This window comes from Sus scrofa, chromosome 4 (assembly GCF_000003025.6).
Source record: "Sus scrofa isolate TJ Tabasco breed Duroc chromosome 4, Sscrofa11.1, whole genome shotgun sequence".
Classification (NCBI taxonomy): domain Eukaryota; kingdom Metazoa; phylum Chordata; class Mammalia; order Artiodactyla; family Suidae; genus Sus; species Sus scrofa.
Window position 1 is genome coordinate 72,572,147 of NC_010446.5, and position 26,878 is coordinate 72,599,024.

The window sequence follows — 26,878 nt, forward strand, 5'->3', positions numbered from 1 at the left end:
TCTCCCCATTAACCAAGGATAAATGACCTAGATAGTGTGCCTATTAAAGCCTCATTTTTCTATGTGCCCTTTTGTTGCTCGGTGTACCACATTATCAGGCACTGCACATGTTTTCAAGTAGTCTTGGTCTCACATGCCCTTTGGGGGGAGAAATAGGAGGTTTCCGCTCATGGTTCGGTTGAGCTCTCTGGAGCAGTGTTAGGTAAAGGCAAATTAAGGGTTTTCTTCCGGTCCAGTCTGAAGACAAGTCAGTTTAGCATATTACCAACAGCTAATCTGGTATAGGAGGATATAGCAAGAAACTGTACGAAGGCCAGAATGCTGTATTTGCATCTATTGCGAATACAAAAAATAGAGTGAACACCAGTTCCCCTTCTATACTACATTCTATAATTACATCTCTGCATATCATGGGTCACTTTTATTAAAAGCATCATTACTACAGTTGGCAGCAATTTACATTTTATCTTACATGATAGCAGTTTTCAAAGAAAAAAAAAATAAAAGGACATCACAACAAAGAAAAACAATACATTTACAAAGTCATGTCTGTAAACTTCAAGGCTAGTTTAGAGCTGAGGTAATGCTGTTTTAGCTTTGTGGCTAAAGTAACAAAGTCCTTTAATTTAAAAAAGGTACCTGATTCTCTCTTCTCTCACTCTTTATTTATTCATCTATTTATTTTGTTTATACCAGTGCATTACAAGACCACGAGACAATGGAACTGTAGTTCTGTCTGGCAAGAACCCTCCCAGTAGGTTAATTTCCAAAGGGACCCTTCACATTCAACAGCTGCCTTATTATTGCTGCGCCTCAGGACAGAGACGTTCACACTAACGTGGAGATTGTCAGAGTGTATGGATGTGTGTGTATGTGCGAGTGTGGGAACCCCCGTACAGTCAAAAAAAGGGAAACAAACGAGCAAGTATGATATGTACGGTAAATTTCATCTTGACCTTCACAGCAAAAAAAAAAAAAAAAAAAAAAAAAATTAAAATTAAAAAATTAAATATATAACTTCATACTTCCTTTGAGCAGCACTTCCTTCCATTAGTGCCACTCTGTTACAAATTGCTCTTTATTATAATACCAATGGTACCAAAAGAAAAAGAAAAGAAAAGAAGGGGGGGGTGAAAAAGCAGAGCATTATGGAAGTTTCCTTAAAAAGACATGTTCACCTCTCAAATTTCATCTCTCCTAGGGATAATAAATAATGCACTGCACAATACTTAATGACCAAGATACCTTTTGACACACCTGTATAACATGACTTGGACTTTTTTTTTCTTTTTTTCTTTTTTTGCTACACTATGTTACAGAACAGCTTATAAAACTAGGTATGAACATTAACTGTGAGTGTAAACAGTAGGACTACCACTTGTCAAAAGTTTTAAACACTTTAACTGGAACTGGTACTGGTTATTCGTCATTTTCATTGTTTTCTATTTCGTCCCCCCCGTCGAGTGAGTCTAGCTCCTCCCCCTGTGCCATTTCGTCTTCCAGGACCGAGGACTCGGCGGTCTTGTCCAGGCTCTCCTCCGCATCGCTGCCTTCCGCGTTCTCTTCTTCCTGGAAGGCACCCCCCTCGGCCTTGTCGGGAGCCTTTTCTTCGCCGGAGCCCACGGCATTCTGAAGTCCTGCCAGTGCGGGGAAGCCGGGCAGTGTCAATCCCCCCAGTCCTGGAGGTAGAAACATGGATGGGTAGAAGAGGCCCGGGGCCATGGTGGACAGGAGGAAGGGGTTGAAGGCGAGCGGGCTGGAGGGCAGGCCGGCCGGGCCCGGAGCAGCACCCACGGAGCCATTGGCAGAGTCGGGAGCCGGGGCGGCGTCTGTGCTTTTCTCGGAGTCCTTGTTCTCGTCCTCGTGCTCGGCGCCCTTCTCGTCCGCCTTCGAAGTGCCGTCGTCCGCCTCTCCCGGGCCGGCCGCGGGGGCTGAGGTGCCGGCGGCGGCCGACAGCGGGGTGTTGAGAAGCCCGCCCAGGCCGAAGACACTGGGTAGGCCGGCCACGCCGGGCAGCATCAGGGGCAGCACGGCCGCCGGGTTCTTGGTGTCACCTCCGGCGGCGGCGGCCGCGGTGGCCAGGCCCGGCGGGAAGCCCATGAGACCCGCCAGCTGGAGAGACTGGAGATTCTGGAGGTTCTGCAGGCTCGTCAGGTCCATTCCAGCGAACAGGCTGTTCACCAGCAGAGGGTTGATCCCCGACGTGGAAGCCACGGCCGCGGCAGCGGCGGCTGCCCTGGCGATTTCGCTCTTGGGCCTCCGTCCTCTCCTGCTGGCTCCCTCTCCCCTCACCACGGGTCCAGTGAGAAGCCGGTCAAACATTGACTCAGGAACAAAACCCTGAAGGGAAGGGAGAGGCACACAGGGGCTGTCAGAGTTGCTCAGGAAGGCCTCCTCTCCAAGTGAGCCTCTGCTGGGACCTGAACACTGAATTTTCATTCCGAATGCAAACACATGAGCAAGTATTTCTGGTCTAAAAGCTCAAGGATTAAACTTATGAGAGCAAAAATTCTATTTTTCAGCACTATATAGTAGCTCACCGAAGTATGCTAAATTGCCAGGAAAAAAGTTCAAGGCTATGGGTGAGACAAACGTCAAGTTATCTGCAACTACAGCTAACTCACAAAACAGCAGAAGGAAGTTGAAAAATATGGACAAATTAATTACAATTATATTGTAGTAGCTACCCTGGAGAAACAAAAACTCGTGTTTACACTAAAACCTGTACACGAAGGTTTAAAGCAGTTCTACTCATAAATATCAAAATCTGGAAACAGCTCAGGTGTTCTTCCGTAAATGATGGATAAATGCAGCCAGGGTACCTCCACGCACTGCAAGGCTGAGCCGCAGTGAAACTTCTGACCCCGGCAACCACTTGGATGACTCTCAGTATGATGAGTGAAGGAAGCCGGGTCAGAAAGGTTACATAATTTATGCCTCAAAAAGATAAAACTCTAGGGCTGCAGAACGCATCAGCAAGCAGTTGCCCTGGGCTAGGGGTGGGGAGAGAGAATAAAACAAGGGGACTTAGGGGTGACGGAACTGTCTGAATGCAGAAACTACTGTAAAGACAGGCCCATACACCAAAAGAAAAATAAGCACTTTTACTGTATAATTTAAATGATAAAAAAAAAAAAATAATCAAGACTTTATTATTAACTGATTAATTTTTAAAAGCGCTGAAATAAGTTTTAGGCAGAACTGTTGTATTTTTTATTTATTTTAATTATCAGAAGTCACAGTTAATCTTAAGGATCTCGATCACCATAAATCCCATTCTACAGATGTGCTGTGAACCAGGCTTACCTGGACCCCTCCTCCCTAGAGTATGCATATTTCTCTAGGCCCTTTTAAATCAGAGCTGTCCAATCAATCCACTTTGGATTAATGACATATTGATACAAGGAAAGATGATATATTAATGAGGTATGAAAATGATGTATTATGGTAATTCTTTTAAGTCAAGAATAAGTTATAAATGAATAATTTATGGTCAACAGAAAGTAAAGAAAAAATCAGGAAAACAGTGGTTCTCCTTTCTGGACAAAAAGGCAGAGTCTGTACTTACAGACTGCTTGACTATATCAGTCCAATCTGGGGCAACCGCAAACTCGGGGTTTTCTTCCAGCCACCGGGGTAGATCCTTCATCGGAGGCGCCATAGCTCCACCCATCTGGGGAGAGGCGTTTGGAAAATGGTTAAGAAACAGACAACTTCTCCCTCCCTCTCCCCATCTGTATATATACACACATATCATACACGTATATTCTGGAAGAAACATGATTCATTTCCCTTATAAAAGATGTCAGAAGAAAATCCTTTCTTTTTCTTCTTTTTTTTTTTTGGCCGCACCCAGGGCACGTGGAAGTTCCCAGGCCAGGGATCAAATCCAAGCCACAGCAGTGACAATGCCAAATCCTTAACCCACTGAGCTACCAGGGAACTCCTAAAATCCTTCTTTCTGGGAGAAGAAATCTCATAGACCTCAATTCTCTCCCAATGTTTACCTTCTTCCCATTTCGTTTATTGACCACAGGCACCCTTTCTTCTCCCGTCAAAGTGTTTATATCCAATTTATTAGGGTTTCGACATCTGTGTCGTTTTTGTTTCGGTTTCTGAAATGAGGAAAACAGCACATCTGCATTCTTCTGCAAAACAAAAACAAAACATATTTAGTAAAATTGTAGGTAGTACTTAGTCTTTCCTATATAAATGACGAACAGAGTGGTCCAGCCATTTTCAATTATTATGGAAGTTTCAAGAATCATTATTAGAAACCATACTTTTGTTTGAAAGGACAAACTATGGTTTTTTTCCAAGCAAGGAAATGCATACTTAAGAAACAAACATGGAGGCTGAGGGTGTGCTTTTCCTTTTGTCTCTCAATAATCCTGCTTAAAGTCTTTTCTTCAAATGTTTAACTAAGTCACGGTTTTTAAAAAGGAAACTTTCTCCAGAACCTTTGCTAATCTCTACTCAGTGACTTGAATGGATACACAGATGATCTCACATCTCTGACATGAGACTATACATGACGAGACCCAACCCAAGAGATAAAAGCCTTTGCAGGAAGGCAAATTCCAAGTGGCAGAAACTCAACAAAATAACATGTAAACCCCTCCATTTAAGTTTTTTAAAATTCAACCACATAAGTATAGGATGTAAAAAATCTGCACTGCTAGCTAGCAAACAGTTTAAGCGACAAATCGTCTGAAGATCGTGCTACCGTCTAAAACACAGCAAAAGTGTTAGCTGCTTAACAAAGAAACCAATAAAAAAAAAACTTGGGCTGCTGCTCAAATCTTGGCAATAACAGCTTCATAATATTCTATGCTGGGCAGACCTGGTCCGGGGACCAATTACAGCATGTTCGGGAGTGTTTTCCCAATACCGAGACCCCCTGGAAATGATGCCATGTGAAGAAATGGAGTTGCGTCTATTTGGTAGGAGAAGGGAAAAGCAAGGAAATGCATACTAGGTGTCTTCAAATAACTATCAGGCTGCCTTTCACATCGGACAGATCTGAAGCTGATTTCTCTAATGCAGAAGGTACAACCACAAAAACCAGGAAACATCTGTGGTAACGAGACAGTCAAAGAAAAGGCAGAGGGAGGGACCCGAGATTCCTTCATCGTACAGAAGGAAATGGACTAACCTAGAAAGAGTCCCCCCAAGTCTCAACTCTTTAATACTCACTGGTACATAACTTGGCATATCAACAGTGTAAGTGGGATGCAGCTTCAGCCATTCAACTAGATCCTTATTTTTAGGAGCATCTTCCCCCACCAGCCTAGTCCCATCTTCAAGATTTATAACAGGGATCCGCGTGTCTGGGTCCAGCTGTCCAGGAGAAGGAATGTTTCTTGTAGGCGGGGTCTCTATATCTTCTTCAAAAGCTTTGGTCACCTCAGCATCCTCCTGCGGAAAGTTGACAGAATCATCACGTGAAGAGAGAAATTCTTGGAGTTCCCATCGTGGCTCAGTGGTTAGCGAATCCAACTTGGAATCATGAGGTTGCGGGTTCGATCTCTGGCCTTGCTCAGTGGGTTAAGGATCTGGCGTTGCCGAGAGCTGTGGTGTAGGTTGCAGATGCAGTTCGGATCCCGCATTGCTGTGGCTCTGGGGTAGGCTGGCGGCTACAGCTCTGATTCGACCCCTAGCCTGGGAACATTCATATGCCGAGGGAGCAGCCCAAGAAATGGCAAAAAAGACAAAAAAAAAAAAAAAAAGAGAGAGAGAGAGAGAAATCCTGATAACATCCTATCCCAAGAATATGCTGACCTAGCATCATGGATCTCCAATCTGAAAGGGGAAGAAACTACCGGAAATAATATCAGTTTTGGAACAGCTCTTAAACTAGAAGATGGACCTGATACCATGCATCATGTTGTAGAATTAGTAACAAGGTGGCAAATTCACTGCCCATCAATTGCTTCGTATTTGAGAGCTTAAGTAAGGCACTAGGAAGAAACACACAGAGTGGAGTCTGGGCTTGATATGCATGAAAGGTAGCCTCTCGGTTTCTTTTGGGGATCCTGGGGAGCATTGCTAAAGAAATTATAATTAGAGGGACGTTCCAAAAGCCGGTTTATACGGAGCTTTTCGTCACTCCATGATCAGTACAATTCCATTGGTAGTACAGTATTTCCCGTTAGGTGTGTGTGGCAGCCTTGGAAAGATCAAGTCTAACCGAGGTCATGACTCCACCATCATCCAGCCACTGTTCAAACTGTTATTTCGACCTGCAGACGTCTTTAAGGTGGCCCATCTGCCCATTCCTACTGCTCCCACTTTGGTTCAGGTTGCACCTTTTTCACTCCTAAATGGCCTCCCTGATTCTAGCCCACCCGTCTTTGAATCCCCATCACCTTCAGGATAAAAGCCAAGTCCTTTAGCAGGGCAGTCCAGGCCCTCTGTGACATGCATCCTACCTTGTCACCAAGCTCACCTCTCCTGAAGCTGCCTCCTCACCACATTTCCTGGCCAGTAACTTGCAGTTCACCAGACACGACGGGCTCTCTCTGGCCTCAGGCCCTTGGCACATGCTCTCCCCGCTGCCTCTTTCCAAATGACTCACTCCCACAAAACTTTCAACCTTTCACAGAGGTATAAGAGGTATGACTGTCTCTAGGGACGCTCCCCGTCTGTCCCTCCCAACATCCTCCTCCCCACATTCCCGTTTTTCCTTTGGGCTCACGAAGCACCCCAGGCGTGCCTCACAACAGTGACACGCTATTTATTGGCCACCCGTCTGAAACACTGAGTTCACTGGTGCGAGCGCCTGTCAGGCCTTTCTTCCCCACATCCCAGTGCCCAGCACAGGGTGGGCCGGCTCCCACAACGCCGCCAGATGCAGGAGACTGCACCCTTGCTTTTCATGGTGGCATCGTGGTCTCCAATTTGAGTACTGCAAGATTTCAGGCTCTGTCCTGTTGCGTAAAAGTCACCCTGCTGACCTATATACCTCTCCACTACTCAGCCCATTTACAGATCAATTAGCATTCTTCTTGTATTTTATGAACACATAACCCTCTGTAATGCCAAATGAGGAATCCCCAAATTCCAACAGTTAAGAGTAAAAAAATAATTAAAATTTTTAAAAATTAAAAAATAAAAATACATTCTCTAACATCCCCTATGAGTTTTGAGCCAGGTTGCTAAATACGAATTTAGGAAATAAAACAATAAATTCTCAGGAACGGCTTAAGATACACGTAGGAATAAAATTGGCTTAAGTTGAGCATGGGGTGTCTAATTACAATAGGAAATAGTACTTGCGCTTACTGACTGTAAATTCCTGACACAGGGTCCACAGACAATCATAAGATTCACAATGAAAAATGACAGGGAATGAAGCCTCATGAGCTGCAGAAAATCCTTGATTTGCTGACGTGTATGGAGAAAGGATTTTCGGCATTAGGGGTGGTTCCCAGCAGGAAGGCTAATTGCTGGCAATACCACTTTGGGGATGACAGACATAGAAATGGTATTTTAACTTATGGAACAACCAGTCACAGCTGATCCATCATGAGGTGTATTTTTTTACAAGATTCTAAAAGGAGCCATATGATCAACAAAAATGACCACTATAATGACTGGTACATTGGAAATGAGTTTTGAAGATTATCTTTTAACCATTTGGAGGCTTCTTTTGTGTGTGTGTCTGTGTGTGTGTGTGTGTGTGTCTTTTTTTCTATGGCCCTACCCACGGCATATGGAGATTGCCAGGCTAGGGGTCAAATCAGAGCTGTTGCTGCCAGCCTACGCTAGAGCCACAGCAATGCCAGATCCGAGCCCCATTTGCGACCTACACCACAGCTCACGGCAATGCCGGATCCTCAACCCACTGAGAGAGGCCAGAGATCGAACCCGCAACCTCATGGTTCCTAGTCGGATTCGTTAACCACCGAGCCACGATGGGAACTCCTGGATGCTTCTGTTTTAATCAGACCCCCCAGGGAGCAAGTTTCAGTGCAGGCTATTTGGTCATTTCCAGACTCTAACTTCACCATGTCTTCCCTACTCTTTTAAGTTATTAAGTTTTCTCTAAATTCGAGAACTAAAAATCGGGCCAATAACAATAGGGATGGACTAAGGAACATACTGAAATCGACGTCTCCCCTCAGTGTTTCTCAAACTGTGTCCCACTGCCCAGGGTATGGGCCTGCTGCCCATATCCCAGCTCCTCGGGCACCAGCTCCAGCATCCCTGTGCTGACCTGGGTTTCAAATCCATGGGGCTTAAGATACCCTGTATCAATTTCAACGCTCTAAAAAGGGACTGCGCATAACTGGGTTCTTTGGGGTAAAATCCTCATCATTAGTTGGCTAGCCCGTTTTTAGGTGAGTGGTGGGGTGGAGTAGGGAAGAGAGTTATTCTGAGTACACTCCATTCATTTCTTTTGAACTGAAGAAGAAAAATCACAATCCATCGGCATACATTTCATGCAAACCTAAACTAGCACAGATCTCTATGCAGTTGAGCTTTTTAAAATAGCAGTTATGGAGGCAGGAGAAGTCGCAACCAAGAGCTTTGTATACAAACACAAATCTTAAGCCTGAAACTGAACACGTACACTGCTCTAATAGTTGTCGGGCCCAGAACATATCGGTACTCTTAAGTGATGCTTTTTCCACCTCGAGGGCTCAGAGAAGATGATTATAGGCTCAGAAGAACACGCTTCTATTTGGGGCTAGTCTTCCAAGGGTCATCGGTATATCAGGATCTTGGGAAGAGTAAGTCCTCAAGCCACACCTGGTTCAGGCCGAGGGCTCTGTATCAACGCTCAGCACAGCCTGCCAGCTCAGAACTACGACTGTTCATTGTGATTCTACTTTTTTAGCATGGGTGACATGTGCCCCTCGTGGGCAGTGGCCGTCGGGACGGGCACACATGGGGCGGGGGGAGGGGGAAGCTCCTGACTTACTGCACTCAGTGCCGTCCGTCTGTGGCTCATGAACAGCAGATCGAGGCCCTCCACGTTTTTCCTCCTTCCCCGTCTCCTCTTCACAGGAGGCTCGCTGTCCACCAGGGAGCCGTTGAGCAGGTGCCTGGAGGGCGTGCGGGACAGGCCTGCTTGGAGCAGCTCCATTTGAGTCTTAAAGGCATCGGACACCGGTGTTGAGACATTAGGCAAGATAAACTTTGAAGCAAGAGATGAAAAATTTGAGGTAGAGCTTGTCGCCTCTCTCGAGGCCTTGGATAAATCTACAACTTTCTCCTGTCCATTTTCCGAGACCACCTGAGACTCCCGCAGCTGGGCGACCATCTCCATGAGGTTTCGCCTCTTGGCAGCTCTTTCGGCCTCGATTTCGATCTTTCGCCTCCTCCTCCTCCGCTGGCGAGGGACAGAGAGGTTGAGGGCGTCTTCCTGTTGAAAAATCACAAAAAAAGAGTGAGCCCCGGAGTTCCCATTGTGGTTCAGTGGAAACGAACCTGATTAGTATCCATGAGGATGTGGGCTCGATCCCTGGCCTTGGTTAAGGATCTGGCGTTGCCACAAGCTGCAGCGTAGGTCACGGATGCGGCTCAGATGCAGCATTGCTGTGGCTGTGGCGCAGGTCGGCAGCTGCAGCTCAGATTTGACCCCCAGGCTGGGAACCTCCACAGGCCACCAGTGCGGCCCTAAAAAGACAAAAAAACAAAACAAAACAAAACAAAAGAGTGAGCCCAAACCACACCTGCTGTAGATGAAAGGAGCTGGCTTTCGGAAACTGGGAACAAGAAGCTTAAGGAAGTATGTGTCAGTGGCTGCTAAGCGGGGCTGAGGGAACAGGGGCCTCTCTTACATTTAGGTAGGACCAGGGACCTCGAGCTTCCAAACCGAGTTAGGAGAGCTCATCTTTAAGCTGCACTTGCCACCCGCTCTGACTGACCTTGGACATCTGAGGGGAGGCAGTGAGGTCCTCGCTCCCGCTGATGCTCGCCTGGCCAACCATGGAGAGCTCGGCCAGGCTCCTCTTCTGCAGGGGACTGTCGGCGGTGGGGGGCGCGTAGCCTGGGAGGAGGCCCTGGAAATCAAACATCTGGCGCCTATTTACCGGCCATTTGCCTTTCAACACTGCTTCACAGATGTTGTCTAATCGGTTTATCATTACTCGGTCCTGGAGGGAGAAGAAAAGGCACACGAAACTGTAACGAAGACCTGGTGAAAAGGAGGAGCTAAATCTACCCACCAAAATGCTGAAGAGCAGAAAAGGTTTAAAAAGTCACTTGGTGGCGGTGGTGGTAGCGGCGGTGGCAGCAGCAGCAGCAGGCAAAAAGGAAAAGTAAACAAAAAGCCAGCAAGCAAGGAAATAAACAAAACCCACCAGAACTGCTTTACTCTGGCGTCAGGTCCGGAGGTGGCCGCAGCACAGAAAACTCCCTATTTTTCCCTTATGAACACTGAATCACATATATTCGAGAACATTACATAACTAAAACATCCCTCAGTTTTACAAGTAACCATGGTTCAGGCTAAAGATTGTTGGGAAACATCAGGAGGAGACAATGGAAGCCTGCATTTAGCTTCTCGACGCTCTGGTGCTTCAGTCTGCAGGCTGGACCTCAGCCTGTCCCAGGAAGCGGGACATCATTAGCGTCACTATTAATAAAGTTCCGCATTACGAGTGGGCACCAACCTAGGAGCACCTAATGAGTGTCAATTCGCATTCCCCACCTATTATCACTTCAAGTTTCATTGAAGCGTGCACGTTAACAATTTCTAATTACAGCTCTTAAGCCCGGTTTTCATAGGTTAAACGTGCTGGCTGCAAAAGACCTTTTGGATGATCTGTAAAACTCCCTTCTAAACTCAGTAAGGAAGATGAGCAAAACGGGGAAATATGTCTAGATAGTACCTCCTTTAGTTAAAAATGTCACATTGCTTCTTTCACAGCTACCACTAGGGAAGACCAGCCTGGGGATGAGTTGACCGAAGCCTTTTTGATATTGTTTATCTTAAATCAGAGAGCCCTGTTACAGTGATCAGGATGATTATCTCCCCACTCTGAAAAACAGACCCAAATTACATAGAGATCGATTATAAAATTATGCTAGTTGGCCAAAAAAAGTAATTTCCATTTTGCTTTTTTGGTTATAGATAATTACATTTGAATCATCTCACAATGTAACCAAGCCAATGGGCCAATAGCCCACCCTCCCTGGTATTAGAAGATTACAGGTTTCCGAATACATGAAGTTGTCTTAAACCTGAAAGTTCTGCTGCAGATTAAAAACAAAAGAACCCCCCCACAGTGTTAAGAGTCCACACATTTTCCCATGCACACTGTTGCTGGGACTGCAAAATGGTGCAACTGCTACGGAAAACAGTGCAGAGGTCCCTCACAAAGTTAAAAATAGAGCTAACATGTATGATCCATCAATCCCACTTCTGCGTATGTATCCAAAAGAGCTGAAAGCAGGGTCTCAAGGAAAGATTAATAGACTCATGTTTGCAGGAGCACCATAATAAGCCAAAGGCTGGAAGAAACCCAAACATCCCATCAATAGATGAATGGATAAAGAGAAGGTGGTATATACAGACAATGGATTATTATTCAGCCTTAAAAAGGAAGGAAATCCTGTTACAATCTTTCACATGGATGGACCTTGAGGACATTATACTAAGTGAAATAAGCCATTCACAAAAAAATAAATACTGTATGATTCCACTTATATGAGGCATCTGAGCTAAAGTAGTCAAATTCACAGAAACAGAAAGTAGAACAGTGGCTGTCTAGGGGCAGTGGGGGAGGGGAGCTGTTTAGTGGGTACAGTTTCAGCCCTGCAAGATAAAAAAAGTCCTGGAGATCTCGTTTTACAACAATAAGAATATACTTCACACTAGCGAACCACACACTTTAAAATGGTTAGAACTGTCAATTTCGTAGTATGTGTTTCTTAATCGCAATTTTTTTTTTTTTTTTGCCAATGAGTGAGTCTTTGGAAACAATAATCCATGGACTACAGTAGACAAGTAACCTAAAAAACCACAAGGAACCAAAGATCCATACTTTTTTCTTATTCGCTTTGCTTCCTATCACAAAAATTTCTACAGATTTTTTTCCTTAGGTTTTTCCAGATCATTCTTTTAAAAACATAAGAAAAATCTACAATCTCCATATACGGCGACAAAGTTTCCCTTAAAATAATTTAACAAATCAAGCTAGAATGATTCCCTCCACCTCAGTGTTTTGGGTCAACAAAATAAAACCCCACCGACCTTTGGCCAAAACGAGAAGGCAAATGTCCTCTCGTGCAGGAGCTGAGCCACGGCCGGGTCCCCGTCCTCCATGTAGAAACCGTCCCGGGTCTCGTCCCTGGCTGTGCTCATGGAAGCATTGCTTTCTTCATCAAAATTCTTCCCTCTCGAGACAGCTCCTGCTGAGAAAGGAGTTAGTGTGCATCACTCACCACTGAAAAGAAGTGTGGAACAGATACAATTTCATATTCCAATGCCAGGAAGCTCCGTTTAGTTGAGTACCTGCTATGGCTGGAATGGTATTAGGCATTTTTATGCATTTGTTGTTTAAAAAGCTTGCGAGGCAGCTGGAGTTATTATTCCCATTTTACAGATGAGGAAGCAGAGGCTTAGGGAGGCTACGTCGCTAGTCATCTGGCATCCTGCACAAGAGTCTGGAGGCTGAATGACAGCCAAGTCTCTGAGCCGGAAGCCTCTGTTCCTCCACCAGGAAAAGGGGCTAATGTGTTGGCGGTGGTCCCTAGTTGCAGCTTCAGCAGGAAAGTAAAATGTGCCACCTTCTTTTCCCTTGGTGGCAGGTAGAGCAACCTATCTGGGAGCTGGGAACAGAACTGGTTCTTCCCAGACTCTCCTCCTACCCTGTACTTATGAATGAAAAATAATAATTAGGCATCATTTGTTTTAAAATTGTTAGTGTGTGTAATAATTCTGAGAAGTTGTTTGCAACAGGATGTTTACAGGCAGTATCAGAGCAAAGCAGACATGCAGGCACACCTGACACAATCCCTTCACAGGAGAAAAAGGTGCACTCATTAGAAACAAAACCCCTGGAGTTCCCGTCGTGGCGCAGTGGTTAACGAATCTGACTAGGAACCATGAGGTTGCGGGTTCGGTCCCTGCCCTTGCTCAGTGGGTTAACGATCCGGCGTTTCCGTGAGCTGTGGTGTAGGTCGCAGACGCGGCTCGGATCCCGCGTTGCTGTGGCTCTGGCGTAGGCCGGTGGCTACAGCTCCGATTCAACCCCTAGCCTGGGAACCTCCATATGCCACGGGAGCGGCCCAAGAAATAGCAACAACAACAACAACAAAACACAAAAAGACAAAAAAAAAAAGAAACAAAACCCAGCGCTGGTCACCAGACATGAAAACACCTTCCGGGGCGGGGTGGTGTCAGGAGCAGCCTCAGGGCCCAGGCCTTACCTTCAGGCTGGGAGGATTCTTCCGACTTGTCATCATCCTCCAGTTTTTCCTCTTCGTCCTCCTCAGAACCCTTTTCTGAAATAGACTTGGGCCCCGTGTCCGCACCGACCTCCACCCCTTTTGGCTCGTTTCTGGCAGCACCGGCCTCGGCCTCGCGGTCCCTCTTCTTGTCCTTGCCACTGCCCTCGGCCTCCTCTTCCTCGTCCTTCACCTCAGGCCTCTCCGCCTCCTCGGCCTTGCCCTCGGCCGCTGTCTTCTCCTCCTGACCCGGGGCGGCGGGGGTGGCCACGGGGGTCTGGCCGAAGCCAACAGCCAGCGGGTTCAGGGCCGAGGTGCTGCCCGCCCCCCTGTTCTGGGCGAAGGTCTTGTGTGCATCCAGGAAGGACAGCTCGGGGTCGTTGAGGATGTGGTAGTCCGTGCGGCTGACCCCGTGCTTGGCAGCGCCCACGAGCAGGTCCCGGTCGTGCCTCCCGCACTCCCACCACTCGGGCAAATCCAGGCTGGGCTGGCAGAGCTTCAGGCGCTCAGCCAGCTGTGGGTGGTGCAGCACCTGCTCACGGATCTTGCGCAGCAGCTCGATGCGGTACAGGGTCCGGGAGGCGCGCTCTTCCGTAATGGGCTCGATCGCGGAAGCCAGGTCGGGCGGCTCTGCAACGGGAGGCGGTCGTCTTACCATCACGCTACCGGGCGCGCTGGACACGTCCGCCCGGCTCGCCCGTGGGCGCTGAGCGGACCTACCGTGGTCCGGCTTAGAGGGCATCCGGCACACCCGCCGGCACATGGCTACAAAGCAGCTGAAGTACTTCTCCAAACTCTCGTCGGACTTTTTGTCAAGTCTGGCAAAGGCTCGGAATTGGTTCCAGTCAAAATGCTGTTTCACTGGGTCAAAAATGACCCCAAAAGTGGACACCACGCGGTAAAAGTCTGCTTCTTCCCGTCTCGTCCACCTGTCAGAAAGGAGACGTTAGCCGGAACTGCACCTGGGCAGAGGCTTAACGCTTTGGGCTGCTTTTCCTCTAAACTGAATTCACACTGCTTATGGGGGGGGGGGGGGAAGTGGAGAGATGCTGCTCGGATGCTCCTTATCTCGGATGTGATTCCTGCCTCCCGCGGACAAGTGGTGAAGAGCAGAGGAGGGAGGAAGGTACCAGGAGCTGGGTAAACCCTCAGCAACTCACTTCTGCCGTTTCTCGGATATGATAGCTTCCCTTTCCGCTTCCAGGGCCCGCACTTCCTCCCGCGGCCGCCGTCTCCGCCGGTCGGTCTTCATCAGAGCCTCCTGCCGCATTTGCTGCCTTTTATAGCTGCGCTGATAGGCAGTAATGAGCCTGCGCAGGCGCGTGGTCAGGGTGGAGGTGTTGGGCCAGTAGAGCTGGCCGAACTCAGCGCTGCTCTCGCCGTGCTTGCCTGGGGGAGCGAGAAAAGGTTCCTGAAACTTGCAGCTGCAACCGTGCCGCAACTCGGGGTTTTCCATCAAAACAAGGTGACTCGTTAACATTCCAATGACAGTGTGGGGAAGGGCACTGCAGTGCCCTCCTTTTGAAAATATACTAAGGAATAATATTAGTATGCAACTTATAAACCATTTCTTTGTCAACTGGGGGGGGAACCACCAAGTTCATTTACCAATCGTACACAAAAAGAAACATACTTTAGGCCATGAACTATATGATAAAGGTGCTCTCCTCTGATGTAATTGCCTTGAACATAAGAAATAATCACACAATTGTCAGCTAACGACTTTACGTTAGGCAAACAGGGCAGTAGTCTCTATAAACTGGCACTATTTCAGGTACTTAGCAAATGGTTTGCTCACAAAAACTATACTTCTAAAGATGCTTAAAAGTTCTCACCAGCTGTTGTAAAACACAAATATATAAATGACCTTAATCCCCAAAACAGTTATGTTATCAAAGAAATTCAAAGTTATGAAAAACCAAGAATAAGCAAGAACTAAAATTCTTCACAGAAGAGATGAGGCTGTGTAGATGAACTCACTCTCTAAATAAGACCTGGCTGTTGTGAAGCTGCAGCAGCAGCCCCGCTGGGGGGCAGGGCCTGTCCCTGACTCGTCAGCACCCATGCCCCCCACTTTCAGGGAGCCCTACCTGGGGCACGTATTTCCATGGGTTCTTCCTTATCTTCTGGAGGAGAATTTGCAAATTCCTCGAAAGCAAAGCAAGAAAGAGAAATTATTTTAATTTGCAGTTTAATTTTGCTTTATCTTTTAAAGAAAAGGCCATCATCTATAAAGTTTAACAAGTCTTATATGGGCACATAATATTTTACTGGGGCTGTAAAAGTCAATGTACTCAAGTTCTTACATCTATTTCATCCTTGAATGGCGTTCTGGTTGGTTTGTATTCTGGGTCTTCATCTTCTCTATCAAATTCTCCCCTATATAAAATTTTTAAAAATGTTGAAATCATACTGATTAGCAAGAGACTGAAGGGAGCCTGGGAAAGAGTAAGAACCTGTCTGATGCTACTTTAAATTCAGAGTCTGACATCAAAAGCGACTCTATTGGTATTTAAAACGTGCAGCCGTGAAGGGTGGGTGGGTGGGTGGGGGTACTGTCATCACTTGGAAAAGACAGACAAGCTGCAGATTATCTAGATCATATATTGTGTTGAAATAGTCATTATGATATATAAACAGACTAAACTGGTAAACATCACTTAAGTCCAAATCAGATGCAATGTAATGCACGGTGCGGCATAGGAAGTGAACCCTGCCAGTAGATGTGACACTGACATAAAGTTTATTAAAATTTTAAAATGTCCTTCTTACCCGTCACCGCCATCTGCTAGCATGTCTGTTCCTCTCTGCTCGGCAGCGATGGCCTTGGCATCGGGCATACCAACTCGTTCCAGGAAGCAGAGCGCGGGGTCAGCTCGCATGGAATTGTACTTCTCATACCCTGTGCCGTCCCACCGGCCCGCAGAGGACACACACGGAAACAAGGAAGGCCCGTCACTGCCAGAATCACAGCACCGCCGCAACACAGCACGTTCGTTTCACCATCGAGGTGATCACTTACTTTGTATTTAAAGGAACCGGGCTGCAGTAGCCCTTTCTCTGGAACGCTCAGCCCAGGGCAGATTTGGGGGTGGGAGGGGGCAGGTTCCATCACAGGGATGTCATCAGAATGACCATGAATACTAACAGAAGAACGGGTTCTGAATAACTGCGAGAGGCCTGGGAAGATGTTTGACCCTATTGTCCCCAGGATCTCATTTTGCTTGGCATTTAAAAGGCTTCGTAATGTTCCTTGATGACCTCTGCAACGGTCCACCCCACCCTCCTTGTGAACAGCTTCGGTCCTGCAGGAACTTGCACCACTAGCTGAGAAATCCCTGTCTGCGGAAGGCCAGCGAACCTGTCTTATTAGGTTTAGGATGATGCATGTCAGGAAGATGACACTGTTCCCTCTATGGTTTTCAAACTGCAATTTGCTTTTTGACTGCCCAAGTTGACTAGATGGAAAATGGCAGATCCCAACAGTGCACTGCGGGAAAATGATTTTTAGGCTGAGCTCACAAAACACGGCTGCAGTACATAAGCAGAACAGCACAATTCAATTAGGATGTGTACGACAACACACCGCTCCTAACTGCTGTAGAGCCGCAAGCCAAACTGTAATCATGAAAGGTTTTATAAGCCATCATTCTCCCCTTTAGTCAGGCTGGGCTGCTGAGAATACCTCGGCGACCTCCAGAGACCTGGGATTATAATCAGGAATCGTTCACTGTATAGATCATGCCAGTTCTGCTTCCCCAGCCTTTCAAAGTTAACAAGGCTGCATCCCACTCCGGGGAGCCCGAGTTCTCCGCACTGACATTTGTGAAATATTGCTTGGAACAAAGCCCAGGAGGCACTTGTACAGATTAATAGCAGAGGTTAAGCCCACCGTCCACTTTGACACGGGCTGGCAGAGCTCGCAAGGGGAGCCGGGTTGGAAGCAAAGTTTAGGGAGAGCTATAGGACGAACTGGGCTGGTTTTAAAACAAATATGGTTTGGGTTTTATTTACAGCCAAGAAAGAAATGTTTTCTTCTCAAATACTCAACAAACATTCAAAAACAGCATCTGATATTTACAGTTCATATTAGATTTTTTAGTACAGGAAAATGGTAGACGCCAAGAGTCCTTTGGAACTAGCCTCATGAATATTATGACTTTGGAAAGAGTGTGCAAAAGGCTCTAAAACAGAGACAAAGCCCCACGGTCAAGCTGGGGTCCAGCAGAGACACCCCTTACCGTGTTTGAACACTCCAATCAGGAGCGACTTGTCAGCTTCCTTATCCCACCAGTCTGTGGGGACTTCTGCGTGGAAGGGCTCAGGTATCCACACGTCGGCTTCACTGTAAGGACAACCGTGGGTGTCATATTTAGGACAAATACCAGCATCAAAAAGGCTGCTGCCTGATGAATACAACACACGCCCCTTGCTCACCAGCAGCACCTGAGCAGGGCTCGCGCGCGCGTGGGGAACAAGCAAAGGTTAAAAGAAAGGGCAGGAGTCAGCCGCCTTCTAGCAGGATAGACATGAACTTCATCACCCAGCGTCCTGTCATAAAGGTCATCTCAGAGCACCCTTAACTCGGTTCCCGCCTCCCTGTACGTCCACACACACACATACAAACAGGCTTCTCCTGATTCTCTTCACGTCCCCGGGGCTGGGAGGACAAACACTGCGTTCGTTCGAGACGCAAGAAGGGAGATGCGCTGCTGCTGGGTGACAGGGGTGGGAAAGGCGGTCTGTGATGCGGTCCCACCCACACCCCGGGCCATCGCCGCTGTCTTGGACCGAGAGACGTGGGCTCGCACCCACCTCGAGTCAGCACCATCCAGGATCTTCTCGGCCTGGTCCCCTATCACTTCCTGTCTCAGGTAGTAGAGCATGCGGACACGCAGCAGGACCCTGGAGAGGAAGACGGGTGGGGGGAAAGTTCTTAACTTCGGGACTGTTTGCCAACAGTGGCTTTTGGCAGCTGCTGCTGTTCATCCATCATCCTGCCAAGGCTGATTAGCCATGCTGTATGGTAGGCTTGAAGCGTGACAGATGGTGGCACATAATCACCTCTGTGTGGTGCTTTCTGCTGGCTTCCAGCAGGCCTGCCTGGCAACCGCTCCCCTGCACGGAGAGGGCCCAAGCCCGGCCGGCCCGGCGCACTCCATTTAGCTCTACCTCGTGCGGCTTGTGAAGTTCAGACACGTACCCCACCGCTGCCTCTGAAGTATTGAAGCAAGTTTGTAAACAACTGAGCAGATGGCTTTCAGTAACTGTTCTGCTTCATTATCTCATAAAATTTCCTCAGCTGCTGCCTTAATACCATTTTTGGAAGCACATCAGAAGTTGTCGGAATAAACGAGATATAAAATCTGGTTTTACTACCTTACAATAAACCCTCAATATGGAAAGTCAGGTTTTTCGGATTACACAACTTTGCTTCCGAGAGAGGAAGATGGTGGCGAGGGCGGATCCCGCTCTGCCCGGAGGGACAGGAGACATTCTTATCCCCTCTGGCCTCTATCACCTGGAAGCCGAAGTCATAGCTTAACAAATACCAATAAAACATCACAAAGGAGAGAAAATGTGTCCAATTCGCTGAAGTTCTTAGTCATCTTCAAGGAACCTGCTTTGAAAGACTCATAGAATTCTAGGAACCAGGGTTGCAATCTCACTTGGATTTCCCCAATGGTCCAAACATAGTTCTTTCCAATAAAGCCTTCCTGGCAAATCCCAAAGGCCTGGCTACTCCAAGTCTAGCACCTCCTGCTGGACGGTCCCTGGTGCACAGCCAGGCCTGATGTCTGGAGATGACCTCCTTGGTCAGAGTAGCTGACACCAGCCGCTAATTCCCTAGCTGGATAACCCACCACAGACTAAGACAACACCTTACAACCAGAGCATCGCACGTACGGACACGGACTAGCCATCTGATCGTCACAGTAACACTCTAACAAAGTGGGGCAAGTTGCAATTTTCACTTCGCAAATGTGAAAACTGGCACTAACAGAAGACAAGTGACATGTCCGAGGCCGCAGTCATCTTGAGCATGGACCACTGGGAATTAGGCCTTCTGACTCTACCACTTCCTACTATCTATAGGGATGTGACACTTGTCCTTGAAAATATCAAAATGACAACTAAGGGCGGCTTCACCATGAAAGCCCACTCCTGATGCTATGTGACTAGACACACCCTGACCTGCCTTCCTCTCCACCACGGGGTTGCTCCTGGCTACCCTGGGTCCTAGGCGGGCAAAGGGTAAGGCTGTAAATATCCGAATGTGCTCCAAGCAAGGAATTTTTTTGGACAACTTGTTTTTATTTTTTAAGCTTTTTGCTTTTCTTTGGGGTGGGGGGAGGGGCAGATAGGATTAAAAGTTGGCTGGGCCACACAGACCTGGCAAAAGAAAAATAAGAACTTGCAGACCAGGATCCCCTTGTAGAGGCTGTTCGGAAGGGGTACACCCTGCACTTTTAACTGGATTAGCTTTTTTTCACCAAACCTCGGTGCAGCAGCAGCAATGATCCCAACGGGTTTTTCTCCCTTTGGTAGAAGGCACAGTGTTTGACCACATGGAGAATTTTAGTTTTGTGGAGAATTACGAACTGAGAGTGTCACCCTTCTTCTAGAGGAAAAGATTCAAAGTGATGCACCAGCAAGCTGAGTGTCCCTGTGGAATACGCGGCAGGTCCTGGCAGGACAATGAGGTGACAGGAGGTGCCTTCTGACCCTAAGGAGCTAGCTGGGTTGCTGACGAGTCCCCAGACCTCATTCTCATTTCATGGCTGTCCCACTAGTGACCGTTTTCTGGCCCAGCGTCCAGGTGGGGACCACGCATGGCACTGACCTGTCCTATCCCTCTTGTCTCCTTCAACCTGAAACATTTCCTATCTTTGTCTCCTGAACCTTCTGAAGATGACGGGCCAGCTATTTTCTAGGAGGTCCCTTGAGTTGGGTCTCATTTTCTGTGACTGCTCATCCCAGAGAGGAGCTGGAAGGCACTGCCAGCTCTCCCTTGAGGCCGGGGGGCAGGCATGGGGAACAATGTGACATCTCATACACTCACTGCGGGTACCCCAGCAGGTCTGCCGCTGACATCAGAATGGGGAATGAACACCCGCCCCCCTCGCACTGAGGAGCCGTGGTTCCCGCACTAAACCACTTCCCTTACGGTTTGTCTGAGTCCAGAACTCGAAGGTTATGGACCCAAGTTCACATAAACTACAAAGAAACAGAAGTTTTCTAATAGCTACAAGCAGGGCAGGACTTTCGGGAGGACCACTATGCTACGGCAGGAACAATAAAGACTTAGGTGCCAAAATGCTCTAAGGTACTGGTGTCGAAGGCTCAGAAACAACAAATTCTATCAAAGTCTGAGGACGGTGAGCAAGGCGGTCCCTGAAAGCACCAGTGTATTTAAAGAGAGATGAGAACCGAGAATCAGCACAGCCCAGGAGCAGCAGTTAGTTCACTGGAGGCGGCTGAAGTTTTATGGGGGGCGGGGGGGGGGGGGGGCTGAGAATAAGGGTGCTACTTCTTCACTAGCCAAGGGACCTTACGTCCCCAAGACTTGGTTTCCTTGCCAGATAAATGGGGATAAAAGCATGCTACTTATTAGACAGCTCAAATGGATAACCCATAGGCAGGGCTTGGCATGCCGCAGGCATTATGTGCTCAGACTTTCATTGCTGCTAGCTATTTATTTATTTATTTATTTATTTTTACTGCTGTACCTGTGGCATATGGAGTTTCCCAGGCTAGGAGTCAAATCGGAGCTGTTGCCACCAGCCTACACCAGAGCAACGCCAGATCCGAGCCACGTCTGTGAATTTATTTATTTATTTGTTTGTTTGTTTGTTTTTAGGGCTGTACCTGCGGCATATGGAGTTTCCCAGGCTAGGGGTCAAATCGGAGCTGTTGCCACCAGCCTAGGCCACAGCAACGCCAGATCCAAGCCATGTCTGTGACCTACACCACAGCTCACAGGAACATCGGATCCTCAACCCACTAAGTGAGGTCAAGGATCGAACTTGCATCCTCACGGAGGTTAGTCAGATTGGTTTCCACCATGCCATGATGGGAACTCCTTGTAGCTCATTGCTGCTATTTAAAAGAGATACACATTTACTTAAGCTCTATTTGACAAATAAGGTAAGTGAGGTTTTTTTTTTTTTTTTTTTTTTTTTTTTCCTTTTCCTCTTGAGAGCCATACTTGTGGCAAATGGAAGTTTCCAGGCTAGAGCTGCAGCTGCTGGCCTACGCCACAGCCACAGCAACCCAGATCCGAACCGTGTCTGTGATCCACACCACGGCTCACGCATGGCAATACCAGATCCTTAACCCACTGAGCGAGGCCAGGGACTATATGCGCATCCTCATAGATATTACGTTCTCAACCTGCTGAGCCATAATGGGAACTCCTCTTAAAGAGATCAAGGAACTTGCTCCTGGCCTTCCAGAGCCAGGCAGTGACGCCTGTGCCACTGGCACTGAGAAAAGCACCCTCAGAGGAAGCAAAGAACCAGCCTATAGCTGGTTTAACATGAGGGCAGCTCGCAGAACTCCAAGCAATGAAATGAATTCAGATCCAACAGCCTTCAATTACACATAATCTGGTTCTGGAAATGAAGGTAAGGAATATGATTCAAAGCTCCTAGGAAAGAAAAAGGGACCCAGCAACTGAGGTATTATGAAGAAAATAATAATATGTAAACTCCCCAGTCTCGCCACTGGAAGCAGTCAGTTGAACGCAGGATCACATAAAGCCAGCCACAGCTAACACACACGGGATAAAACTTAGTCGTCTGCAAGGTGCACGGCAGCACCATTCACAGAGCCAAATGGTGTCCATCAACCCAAGTCCCCAGCGATGGACGGATGGATAAACAAAATGTGGTATGTTATGGGCAATGGAACATCACTGTGCCATAAAAAGGAACAAAATTCTGGTATAAGCGACAACACGATGAAGCTTGAAAGCATTATGCTAAGTGACATCAACCAGATACAGCAAGACAAATACTGTATGAGTCCACTTCTGAGCTACCCAGAACAGGCAAATTCATAGAGTCAGAAGGCAGGACAGCGGTTGCCAGGGGGGAGGGAGGGTGAGTTATTATTTAATAGGTATAGTTTATATTGGAGTCAATAAAAAGGTTTTGAGTATAGCTAACTGGTGATGGGAACACAGCGGTGTGAATGTAATTATTCCCAATGAATGATAAACTTACAAATGGTGACACAGGTAAAATTGCGTTATGCATCTTTTATCTCCATGTATATATAAAACCAGGGGTCTACAGCTATGCTGCCATGTGGTTTGGCATCATGTGTCAGGAAAAACAGCCAGGTTGTGCAAAGACAGTGACAACAGTTGAATAACCTTACTGACACGCCAAACAGTGTGTGTGCGCAGCATACAGCTGAGAACGAGGAGGGACCCGGCCCTCGCCCGCCTGCCCGCCCCACGTACTTGTTGCAGTGGTGCTTCAGGTGCTTCCTGTAGCTGTCCTCCTGGAACAGGGCATCCGGGTTGCAGCCAGCCAGCCAGTCGGCATCCTGCACCACCGGGTGTGCACTCTGCGCTTTCACCTTCTTGCCCTTCCGCCCCCTGGGCACCGGGGCCGATAAACCTAGAACCACAGCAGTCACAGTAATAATCATGATGAGGATGACAGAAGCACTCTACCAGCCCAGTTAGTGTCAGCTGTGTGCAGGACAGTCCCCGGGACCCTGCGGCAGGACGCGCGAGCCCCACCCACCAGAATGGTTGACCAGAGCCCGGGTCTGGCCGTCGGCCGTGGGTGTGATGAGATCCCAGATGAAGCTCTTGATGTTCTCGTCCCCCCTGTAGTGGTTGAGGCAGTACACGAGGATGGTCCTGCAGATGGTTTCCACGTCCTGCTCGGTGAGCTGACGTTTGTAGCGTCCGTGGGACAGGATGTCTGTCCACCGCCCCCAGCTGCAAAGCAGACACTCACATGAGGGCAGTGCCTTTGGTTTAGATGCGGGGCTGTGGTTCCATAGTCAGGGAGCAGGGTTAGGCCAGCCTGAGTTAAAACTAGTGACGCTGCACATCAGGTGACAGGAAAGCAATCAAGGGCGTGAGGGATCCAAAGCGGCTGTGCATTCACTTGCTGCTCCCTCAGCAGGAACTGAAGTTCACATCTGAGGGGCTGACACAGACCTCCCCAGTCGGCCCAGTGGGACCTGCCATCCCTCTGCTCTGCTTCACTCGGTCACGGTTTGTCAGCTCCAATGCTGACCAACCATTTGAGACGAAAGGTGACATGAGGTGAGTGTGCCTATCCCCAAATCAGGGATGCACATGGCTGAGGGTACAGCTACTTGACGAAAGGCCATAAAAAGGTCTGAGTCTCCCTTTGAAACGGGACGGGGCGGGGGGGAAGGGGGGGAAATAGGGGTAGACTGTGGGCAGAACCACACCCACTGTGAACCCAGTGTCCAGCTAAGGTCATGACCTGGGCTGAACAGCACTGTGCTCACCCGCCTAGTGTCAAAAGCTAGAGCGCCTGGCGCACCATCAGATCTGAGCACGTCGTCGTCACCCTGGTCCCAGGCGCTCAGGACAGGAACCAGCCCCGCGGCCCAGCCTAGCAAGCCCTGTCCCTGCCTGGTCCTCAGATCGCAGGGTTGGCCCCACCTTTGTGCCTTTGGACGCTCGGCTCTTTCTGGTGGAGCTCTCTCCTCTTTCTTAGCCAACACCCAACACCCCCACCTGCTAAATCAAGAAACCCACTTAAGCCACTTTCTGTGGCATTCCTTCTTTTATTCCTCCAGCCCCAGAAGTGGGGAGACAGTGCCTGAGTGTATCATAAAGGAGAGGGGATGTGCCTCCCCGCCCCAGGGGTGCGGTGTGTCCCCACACAGCTTTAGCACAGGTAACCACCTGCCCGCCCGCTCTCAGCTGGGCGTCCTGGCGTAGTGCCCTGCCTGTGATCGGTGCTCACTACACCTGCTGCCTATGGGAGGAGGTTTCCTGAAAGACGGAGGCCCTAAGCATACTTCTCAGCCTCCAGAGTTATGAACATGTTCCATTTCCAAAGTCAGCGGCAAAATTCTCAACTTTGATCATTAGGCTGAAATAGGGAAGCAGGTGAGGTAGCAAAGGGCTTAGGTGGCAGGGAAGGAAGGTCTGGCAGGCAGAGATGAGGAGGAGAGATGACACCGCTGCCGAGATGCGGTCTGGGCTTCAGCAGAATGTCACCTACTCCACAAGCGAGCCCTGAGCCTGCAGTGTCTGGCGGCCCTGCACTCTGCTCCCAGGATGCAGAGAGCCCTGCCCTCAAGGAGCAGGGGAGGCCGGGCTCGGGGCCATCGCCCGAGAGGATGAATGTGACGTAGGCACAGGGAGACGCGGGGCAGGGACCTGCCGAGGGGACACCTGCATGGAGGTCAGGGGCAGGATGTGGCAGGCTGGGTGCTGGGGGTGTGTGGGCAGGGCTGCTCTCAGCAGTGGGGTCGTGGGGCCCGGCTGGTGGAAACAGGGATGAGCCGGAGCTGGGCCCACGGCAGGAGGCGAAGGGCCTGTCCTAACAGGAGCTCAGAGGAGACAGACAAGGCCAGGTAAGAGCCCTGCATGCCACGTGAGCAGAATGTTTATGTTTCTTCTGAAATTAATGATGCTCCATTGGAATAAAAAAAGGATCACAGAGAGGGGATGTCATCAGACCGATAGAAATACTGTTTCGGTGGCAGCTTTTTCATTTGAGTTGGAGGCCCACTGGAGCACTCAGACTTAGGAACCCAGAGGTTCACCCAGCACCTTGCCTTCCAAAGCCCCGGGGGGTGGGGTAGGGGGTGGGGGGCGCACATGGCGATTCAGAGAGAGATCAGATGTGGATCCTGCCTTTCAGGGACCGCAGTCCAGCAGGAGAAACATGACCCACTCAGACAGTTGAAACGACCCCCACTTATGTCTCAGATGAGTCGCAAGAGCTTTACAAGTGAAAGGACTGCCTTTAACAAATTTTTATAACAGAAAACTATTAAAAGATTACCATAGTGATACCTGCGTGAAAGTAAACTAGGAAAAGATCTTATAATTTTGGGACCTCGTTCTGAGTTATTACTGATCAGCAAGCAGGTCTGAACCCAACAAAATTCCTTAGGGAACAAACCTGAGCCCCTTCAAATCCAGGAGTATCTGAATGAGCTGATAACAAGGGCCGCTGGGCTTTGTAACCAGGCGGCCCTGGGCCTATCGGGCGGCTGCAAAGATACTCACGCTGCGGGGAGTCACAGAAATACAAACACAAATAGAGTTTTTCTCCTCCACTTGGAATTCTAACTATTTTTAAAATAAAATTCCATCTCTCGCATGAGTCTGACTCACCCATAGACAAGCAGGTTCTTCTCGACTCGGAAGCACTCGCTCCTGGCGTAGCCCTGGGACCTGTCCTGGGGCCGCCGTGGCTTGGCGCACGGCTTCTCTTCGGAATCGCTCTCCAAGTCTGAAAATTCCATCAGCTCATCCTCCTTCACAGCACTGTACAGCCTGGTTTGCTTCCTCACTCTTGGAGTATCAATAACCAGGTTGTTCTAAAAGACAACAGACACATCTGAACCTTCTGAAAAAGCAAGCCTGGGGTGAGATCAGATCGAGTCTGACGGGGCCTCTCACTCACCCTTCCGTTTAAGGCATCAATATCCAATTCAGCCTTCTTAGCCCACTTTTGCCAGAAATTTGGATCATCCAAGGAAATATCTGTCCTATTTCCAGATGCAACAAAGCTGGCCTAAAAGGGGGAAAATGTGTATTACTTTGACATGTTTTCCTGGGAGGCAAAACGCAAAGGAGCTTTCATTTATTCATTCACTCAGATGTGTATGCACGCTTCTACTGTGTGCCAGATGCTGTGGTCCATGCACCAGGGCTGAAGGAGCCTCCCCCAGGCAGCTCACTGTCCAGGGGCTGAGACAGATCAGGAAATAAAAGATGACAGCGCAGCGTAACAAAGACAGGTGACAAAGGTATGTACAGGTGCACCTGATATGAGGAAGAGGCCCTAACCAGGTTCAGGTGGGGTGGGGGTGAGGGAGGGATGGCAGGAGGAGGGCAGAGGCTCCAGAACACAGTGCCTGGACCGGATGGTAAGGCTCATAGAGAAGGAAAGCGTGGGGAAACGTTCATGGCAGAGCGTGTGCAAAGGCACAGAGAGGAAGGAAGGTGAGTGTGTCGTGTGGCTGGGGGCACGTAGAACCAAGCTGGTCAGGCAGGTATAAGACGGGTCAAGCCAGACCTCGTGTGTCCTCTTAACAGAGGCCAGACTCCCTCCGGAGAGAGTGGGAGCTCTCTGAAAACAGGGACAATTGCAAAGTCACCTGTCAGAGAGACCACGCTGGTGTCGTGGAGCAGGGAGGGCAGAGCAAAGAAGAACAGGGTACAGCAGTAGTTTAGCGAGGAAGCCGTGAAGATGGCAGAAATGAAGCAAAAGAGATAGTCTAGAAGATAGTCTTC

At 48.5% G+C, this 26,878-nt stretch overlaps 1 protein-coding gene across 5 annotated transcripts in view; it reads right to left on the bottom strand.

The window, feature by feature from the left end:
• Nucleotides 309–26,878, bottom strand: part of CHD7 (chromodomain helicase DNA binding protein 7) — a 181,989-nt gene continuing 155,419 nt past the window's right edge. The window contains exons 20-38 of one of the 5 annotated variants that reach the window (XM_021089338.1): nt 26,046–26,156; nt 25,754–25,959; nt 23,160–23,359; nt 22,871–23,030; nt 18,217–18,306; nt 17,643–17,746; nt 16,174–16,303; nt 15,708–15,780; nt 15,492–15,549; nt 14,562–14,790; nt 14,122–14,330; nt 13,384–14,031; nt 12,206–12,363; nt 9,876–10,103; nt 8,927–9,370; nt 5,197–5,418; nt 4,008–4,148; nt 3,569–3,673; nt 309–2,340 (exon numbers count right to left, since the gene is read on the bottom strand). In XM_021089338.1, the coding sequence (XP_020944997.1) occupies nt 1,420–2,340; nt 3,569–3,673; nt 4,008–4,148; nt 5,197–5,418; nt 8,927–9,370; nt 9,876–10,103; nt 12,206–12,363; nt 13,384–14,031; nt 14,122–14,330; nt 14,562–14,790; nt 15,492–15,549; nt 15,708–15,780; nt 16,174–16,303; nt 17,643–17,746; nt 18,217–18,306; nt 22,871–23,030; nt 23,160–23,359; nt 25,754–25,959; nt 26,046–26,156 (4,437 nt within the window). In that variant the 3' untranslated portion in view covers nt 309–1,419. Of the gene's footprint in view, nt 2,341–3,568; nt 3,674–4,007; nt 4,149–5,196; nt 5,419–8,926; nt 9,371–9,875; nt 10,104–12,205; nt 12,367–13,383; nt 14,331–14,561; nt 14,791–15,491; nt 15,550–15,707; nt 15,781–16,173; nt 16,304–17,642; nt 17,747–18,216; nt 18,307–22,870; nt 23,031–23,159; nt 23,360–25,753; nt 25,960–26,045; nt 26,157–26,878 lie in introns of all 5 variants that reach the window. The other 4 variants (XM_021089337.1, XM_021089334.1, XM_021089336.1 and 1 more) reach the window with 4 other exon arrangements.